This window comes from Fulmarus glacialis, unplaced genomic scaffold, assembly GCF_000690835.1.
Source record: "Fulmarus glacialis isolate BGI_N327 unplaced genomic scaffold, ASM69083v1 scaffold16650, whole genome shotgun sequence".
NCBI lineage: Eukaryota > Metazoa > Chordata > Aves > Procellariiformes > Procellariidae > Fulmarus > Fulmarus glacialis.
The window spans coordinates 19,307-27,203 of NW_009185945.1; the positions used below are offsets into that span (position 1 = coordinate 19,307).

The following is a 7,897-nucleotide window of genomic DNA, read 5'->3' on the forward strand; positions in this document are numbered from 1 at the left end:
GCAGGAGGAAATTTTGCAGTTTCTTTGCATGTAAAACTTCCATTATTTGGATGGGGTTCCTCTGACATAGGTCATTATATCTGTAATATGCATTTATAGTTGTTTAAAGATCTGAATAGTTTATGGAATAAATTCTGATGTGATATAGCCAGGAGCCCTGTGGGTTTTCATTATGCTATTGATTAAAAAGCCCACCACTACACAGTGAAGATAAAGCAAAGAATTGGAAACTGGGTGAAAATTCCTTTTACTCTATATAAATTATTTCACATTTGTTTTAAAAAAGGAGACTTTGCTTATATTTTTCCCTCAAGATAATTTCTGCCTTTGTTTGAAAAAGGTTATTGATTGGATTGTTAACTTAAATAGTCTGTGGCGGGTGTGACAGAGCACATGGCTGCAATTAATCTTGCGATGCAGAATCCATTATTGAAGAAGCACTAATGAGCCGTTCTAAGGCCTTCACTGGTCACAGAGCGCCTGGGAGCAGCAGACTGCTCCTGCCCTTTAATGTCAGTTTTGGTCTTTAGTGTTATACAGCCAGTGCAGGCAGAAGAGATTTTTAGATTTTTTTTTTTTTTTTTTTAGGGTATTTATGTTAAAATTCTCCTTACCAACAGTCTGCAATTGCACCGGGTACGGGAGTAAAGAAATGGTCTCTGAATGCGTTCGCCCCCCACTCCTCCGACCCGATGTCTGGTGGACATAGTGTACGGTTAGAGCCAGTGGCATGTGAAACACGGGTGTCACTGTAAAATATGGTCTCAGTCGCAGGGTTCAGATCCAGAGGAGAGTTTTGACAAAGATGAGGGAGCTTTCAGGCCTGATCTATACTTTAAAATATTGCTTTAAGACAAAGGGATGAGCTGTTGGAAACCTTCTCACTGCAAATTTTATTGTCTATGTTGTTTATAGCTATTGCGGCGTAGCAAAAGTTTAGGTAGAGAATAGTTATGGTAGATTAGAAACTGTCGATGTTAATATATCACCTTCTCCTTCAACAGAACTGCTCCCGGGATGGATTTTAGAGGTCTGTCTATTGACTTTGGTGACACCATAAATATGTGTTACTTCTTCCCCCTGTTAGATCTGCGGAGCTGGTACAGACGTGAGAGTGATCCAGGGTTTGCCAGGGCTGAGCCACCACCTGAATTATTAACCGAGTTCCAGCTGCAGACTCTTCGCTGCCCACCTTCACTGTAGCAAATGCCGTTTATCTAAAGATTAGCAAAATAAGACTGTTTCTTCATCTTGACCACATAAGTGATGAAATTAAGCAAGAAAGACCTTTCCAGCTCTCTGGCTTGTGTGCCACCACAGTGTCTGTAACTTGAACCATATTTTGGACTGCTGTTTGTGTAAAGCAAAATTGTTTGTGAGCTGAACTAGCCTTTTTTTTTTTTAAATTTGAATTTTAATTTTTGAATTTGAATCTACCTATAGTACCCCACCATATGCAGCTACAGGGCTTTGTCTTCAGATATCCTGCCACAGAGGGAATGCCAAGGAGTGCTGTGATATGGAGCAGGGATGGCGTTCACTAACACCGCTCCAGGAAGTCTTGGACGTGTAAAGTTTCTCATAGGTCACAAAAAACACTGGGTTTTGAACCAAAGTAGCAGGAAAATAGAGAGATTGTGAAGAAGGAGAGCAGGGAGGGCAGGAAAAAGAATTTTAATGTTTTGAGTATCAACTGGCATGCTTGCTGTACGCTACAGTGCCTCATCACGCTGCTGGCATAAGTGAAAATAGTCTTGCCAACAACATTAGGTTGGGGTCATGGTACCACAAGGCACATTGTTTAATGTGAAAGAGGATCTGACTTGGAGGCTGAAGAAAGACATGTCCACGAGGAATTCTTTTTCCCTTAGACATGTCATAAGCCCTGGGCTGACAGAGAGCAATCTGCGGCTATGCAGACATGGCTGTGGGCATTTGTTGGACTCTTTCGTAGTCACAGCATTTGGAGAGAGAGCCCAATGGAGTGAATAAATTGGTATTTTTTTGCAAAAGAATCTTGCATTGCTACTAAAAAGAAGCCACCGTGGCCCTCACTCCACTATTAATATTTTCTAAGTGATCCTTAGCCCACAAGAGCCCATTTCTTTTAGGCTTGTGGTGGGTGTGGTTCTAAGAAGGGCTCTGCAAAATAGGATGGATCACTTCAAGGATGAGGCACCATTGATACGAGATGCAGCACAGAAAACCTGCAGAGGTGTTTTTGAGGCAAATGAGGAACGAGGCAGTCAAGACTGATAGCTGGAAGAGAGCAGGAAAAGTAATGAACAGAACCTGACCTTCATGTCGTTTGAGAAAGGGAGATTCTCTAGCTGGAGTCTCTGCAATGAGCAATGTGTGTACGCAGGCAAGCGAGCACGTGAATGTGTGTATGCATTTAGCTGTGATTTATTTCTGTAAGTTTGATTCCATTCTTTCTGTTTCTTTTCAAATGTGACTGAAGCTATTTAACTCTCTGATTAACTCACCTCCCTGTATGAGTTGTTTTCCGTGATGTATTCCAGCACTGTGCAACCTTTCTGGAAGCTGACTCGCTGCCATTGGGATGAATTCCTCCCTGACGTGTAGTGTGGCACATTTGTTCTATTCACTGGTGTTGGAATGAGGTTCCGTGTTTGCTGTAAATCAGATCTGGAGGAACGTTTCAGTGTCATGTCAGGTTCTGCTAGTTTGGTAGTATCAGAAATTATATGAGGTCCTCTCAGCATGAAAAGGTATCATGTCACAAAATCTCCTTCTGCACCGTTGTAGTTTCAAGGTCCCCAGAACTTTAGTTTGGACTTGGTCCACTGTAAATCTCAGTAAAATCTGACTCTTGTTTTGTGCTGACATTTCAAGGGCTCCAAAACCCAGTGATCTTCTTAGCCAATGTGAGCTCATCAGTACTGTCAAAACATTTCTTTATTCAAAGGCTTGAGTGATATGAACAATGTCATTGATCCCTCCTTCCTTAAATATCTCCTTTATTTTCTACTCAATTTCCTTAATAACTTACGTACACACATTTCTTTGCTGGACAGGTTTAGTTTTCGTATCACTGCCATGTGAATATAACAGGAAAACCAAAATCCTTATTACACCATTTGATGGTATCATGGGCACATGAAGGAAATATATTCCCTACAGCATTATTGCCTTACCCAGCAATTCTCAACAACTGTTTGCTTCACTAGCTAGAAAATATAAAAGCTTCTTGCAGGGTGGTGATGGGTGATGCGACGACGTAGCAAAATACCGCTGATAGGTCTGCTAATGAAGATAGCGCATCTATGCCCACATCTACCATAGCCATGCCTTTTTTCTTATTGGAGAAGCATCCTTTCTTTCTCCACTCTTAAAAAGACATTTAGGCTGGTGGAGGTGGAAAAGATTTTTTCCTGCCCTTTGGCTGTAGTCTAAAACCAGCAGATCAGCTAGAGGTGAAAACCCTCGCGCACCTCATGGTGTAAGGTTCTAGAAGTAGCACGCGGTAGTGCTGGATGTGCGTACCTGTATTTCTAGGTTTTCTATAGATGAGCAATTGGCTGTGCCCGTCCCATGCCCCCCGGCCCCGACTATGCTCAGTGTTAATGCTTACATATGTCAGAGAGGGGTGCTAAACACGGGGCTTTCCAAGAAGGCAAGCAATAGATTATTGCAGGTGGCTTAGGGACTGCCTTAGCCTGCTAGGGGTGGTTTGGGAGTACAGTACTTTATTTCAGCGGTATATTTTTCTTGTTTTGTTTTGCAGAAGGAACACTGATCCTACCTTTGGTTTGTTTGTTTGTTTGTATTTTCCCCTCCAGAAAGCCCATTGCTGACCCTGCTACTGTGATACCGCTGTTTTGCAAAGCTGGAGTCGACACGCATGTAGGGGCGGGGGTTGTAACTCTGGCAATTTGTCCTTCCCGATTAGATGTGACTGTTCTGCTAGCTTTCCCTTCTTTATTCCTTTCATTTAGTTCGTTGTGGGAGTTGGCTTGGGGTTTTTTCCTTTCGGTTTCTTGTTTTGATCCTGGAAGGTTAGCTGTGCAATTTGGTTTCTTCTGTGCCAACCAACTTTAGTGGCAGAGCTCTTAAAAAAATTAAAAGCTGTATCCCTCCGTCCTGTCTTGCTTCTTCTCTGTACACTACTGCTTCCATTTAAGCAAAGTTTACAGAATTGCTCCACCCATTCGGACACCAGGAAAGGAAGCTCTGAAATGGAGAATAACCTCATTTCCACCAGGTCCTTCAGTCCGGTCGAAACAACGCTAATTGAAACTGTAGTCCAATTTCTATTAAGATGGATGGGCTCTCTCTGAAATTGGGTTTGTTTCTGATTTCATCCTTTCTCTTGTTGCGTTTCCAAAAAAAGCCCCACAAAAACCAAATCCAAAGCCAAACCGTTTTTAAGAGCTCTGAATAAAACTGCTTTGCCAATGGGGAATGGGTGGGGATGACTCTGATTTTCTCTTGTGCCCGGCAGCGAAAGGGTTAATGCCTGCTTTCCTCTTTGATATCTGTTAGTTGCAGCCCATGTTGTGATCAGTCCATGTCCATGTGCGTTTTGTTCCCAAATTTAATACCGGTTAATTAACAAGCAATAAGTGAGCTTTAACAATGACAGTTGTTTTCGATCTTCCTCAGGACACCCGACCTGCCTGCAGTTCACCACAAACATGACTGAGGCGGTTAAAACCTACCAGTGGCAGTGCATTGAGTGCAAATCCTGCAGCCTTTGTGGGACCTCGGAGAACGATGTGAGTTCATTTACCTTTTCACGCAAATAAGTGTCACTGCAAGCTACCGTCATGCCCGCCCTTGAGGAGCACGTGGCAATGGTGTGGGTCATGGCTTTACTGCTGCTTCCGTAATTCTCCGAGGAAGAGCCACCCTGAGAGCAGAGATGGGCTTCTCCCCAGCGCCCCCGTTCAGCCGTCGGTCTCTGCTGAAATCACCACGGGTATCATGTAGGGCCACTTAAGATGGCGATACTTGTGGTCTGTGTGCTTATTCAATAGAAATTAGCTGGAGGCAGCAGGGAGCTGCAAAAGAGTGGTGTTTTCCATATGGTAACCCGGAGTAGATGTGAATGGGTGATAACCCAAGAGATGGCAGGTATATTTCTTCTGTCCCTGATTTTGCTTACCTTCTTGGCATGATTTTTTAATCGTAATTATAAGAGTTGGGAAACACGAAAGCATTTGAACTGGGATGGCTAGGCCTCGCTCTAGTCACGTAATCACCTGTCCCAGTGATTTCTAAACCATGATCTAGAGGCTGCAGCTCAACAGTGTCCTCTCTGTGGGGTTTTCAGTTCAAATCTGATGCTAAGGGTCCTTGGTAGTCTGTGAGAAACTTGGAGAATTGACAGTGGCTGGAGAACTTTGGAGGCAAGTGGCTAAGACTACATTCCCGATAGCAGAATAAATTCGAAGCCTGACGTTTTGTTTTGCTTTATCAGTAAACAAGGAGATCTGAAAACAGGAAGCTGTTCTGTGTAGGAGTCATGGGATACTTCAGAGCAGGTTTTTCCTCCCAAAATTATGAAAGAGCTGCAGACCACACGGTGGGATCATGTCATTTCCATCTGTTTCACAGAGCACTCGCTACTCAGCTGAGTTTTGGAGAACAGGCTAAGTCCAGGCTTTTGATGAGAAATGTTTCCCCTGAAGGGATGAGATCCAGCACGTGGTCTACAGTGGTCACCCCCAGCAAAGTGGGGATGCCCGTCCTCTTCTCTCAGTACAGCATATCCCTGGCCTAACGGCTTTTGCTCCTGCATCGTGAGGCCACCTTGGAGAGGAAGTCCTCCACCTCTCAGAGAGACTTTCCAGTTAGCAGCTGAACTGCCTTTGTGATGGGAAGGGTGGTGGTTGATCTTGGACGCACAAACGTGATGCCTTTTATGTTCCCAATAGTCTCTCAGTCTCTATGTTGCAGCTCTGCGTTCTGAGCTGAGCACTGCTGGTTACCATGCTTGTGTTTTCATCTTGGCAAGAGACTAACTTACATCATTTTCTCTCTCTCTTCTCCTCTCTTTCTCTCCGTTACCCTACTGTCTCCCCAACAACGCTGCCTCAGGACCAGCTGCTCTTCTGTGATGACTGTGACCGTGGCTATCACATGTATTGCTTGAATCCACCAGTCTTTGAGCCCCCAGAAGGTAACATGTGTTAGAAGTCTGCTTTGAAAGTCCTTGTGGAGAAGGGAAGAATTTCAGAAAGGCGGCCTGGGCCATGCAGAGTTAAGGAAGCAGTAGCAAAGCAGAGGCAGGTAGCACTGGAAAGAAAGAAAATTGATAGACGTGGAGGTCTAGTGTGATCTGAGACGTCCTGTGCAATCTTGCCTGGTGCCTACCGCCCCTTCCAGGACATGGCTCTTTTGCGGGTCATGGGTGCCTTTGGATGTCCCAGATGGCACTGGGCACCTCAATTTCGTCAACTGAATTGAGCTCCAGTGAGAAAGAAAGCCCTGGGCAGGGAGGCCCTCTCTGGAATAGCTGAGAGTCTGTTGTCAGGAGACTGGATTAAGAGGAACGACCTTCCTTGTTCTCCGGTCTGTCTGAGCTTCAGAAGGGTGAGAGCTTTACAGTCTGTATTGCATTTGGTATGTAGTTCTGTCCTCTGCAGGGGATTCAATCTGAATATACTACAACTCGTTGTAGTTTGTCACTTGGGTGGGGAGCCGAGGAACTAGTCCCTTACCATTATTGATTCTCTGACTAAAATCTGCAGAGAGCAGTACAATTGGAGAAGGAGACATGCAAGTGCAAATGACTGCGGCTCACATGAGGGGCGAGACAAGAATAATTACAAATCAATCATGCATTCGGGAACTAAATGTTTGTAACTTTGATAAAGAAGAAACTAAATCAGGAGGAGAAAATTTTGAAATGAAGCTAATAATTAGCTAAAGGTTTCTGTTTGACTGGAAAGTGGTGTATTGAGTGTATGAAAATATATAAAATGCCTAGTGGCAATGCACACCCCAGCTGTGTTGTAACTTGTGTAGAGAGCCTACGTGCACAACACCGAGGGCTGCTGCTTCAGAAAAATACAGGCAATTCCAATGTTAGGAATATTTGATATCTTGTTCAAGCCGATCTTGACATGAACTCTGAGTGCCTGGGTTTGATGTCATCCCTATAAGAAGGATTTCTTCATTTGCAGGGAGCTGGAGTTGTCATTTGTGCCGGGAGCTGCTCAGAGAGAGAGCATCAGCTTTTGGCTTCCAGGCCTGAGGAGCTCCAGCAGTCAAGAAACACTTTGTTCCTGGTGTTGCCATACCAGCACACAGTTCTCATCCAGAACATAAAGACACAACCCGCATCAAAACGAACGGACGCTCAAATACAGGAGGAGGTATCTGTGGTATTCACTGTCACTAATGCCGTACCTCCTGGGCTCTGCTGGAAGGATCATCTACTTTCCCGATGCTCTGGATGAAATCTCTTCACTGCTATGCATGGTTGCTGCTTACCGTTACGGGCTCACATGCATTATAGAAGGGGGAGGGTTGTTATATCGACATGGAGAAGTCAATTTTGTGTGGCCTTGTGCTTTCTGTTTAGTCTTCTTTTTAAAGAAGAAGTAATAAGATATCTCCCAAGAAATTATTGGTGAGTACTTTGGCTGGGAGCAGCACCAGTTGTTTCTCTTCACAGGCTTGACTGGAAATCTCTTTACTGCAACAACTTTGTATTCATAGGGGGCTTTGAGAGTTGCATTAGTTCAAGTCTTCCCGGGTCATGAACAACACGTTCATGAGAGAACTCATGAGAGAGTTGTCACTGAGAGAAGCACTGATCAAAAATTTTTGGGGTGACACTTTATCCCTTGGATCAAAGGCTTTGGTTTGACAGATCTTTAGAAATCTGGTTTTAGTATCTCTGAAGGAAGAACAGTACCAGTATGTA

At 44.1% G+C, this 7,897-nt stretch overlaps 1 protein-coding gene across 1 annotated transcript; it reads left to right on the forward strand.

Annotated features, from left to right (window-relative positions):
• Window positions 1-4,633: 4,633 nt before the first annotated feature.
• On the forward strand, window positions 4,634-7,592 carry LOC104082380 (zinc finger protein DPF3-like). Its single transcript, XM_009585529.1, has 3 exons — window positions 4,634-4,739; window positions 6,064-6,145; window positions 7,152-7,592. Exons 1-3 carry the CDS (start codon window positions 4,659-4,661, stop codon window positions 7,220-7,222), a joined length of 234 nt encoding a protein of 77 aa, XP_009583824.1. The 5' UTR covers window positions 4,634-4,658; the 3' UTR covers window positions 7,223-7,592.
• Window positions 7,593-7,897: the final 305 nt, after the last annotated feature.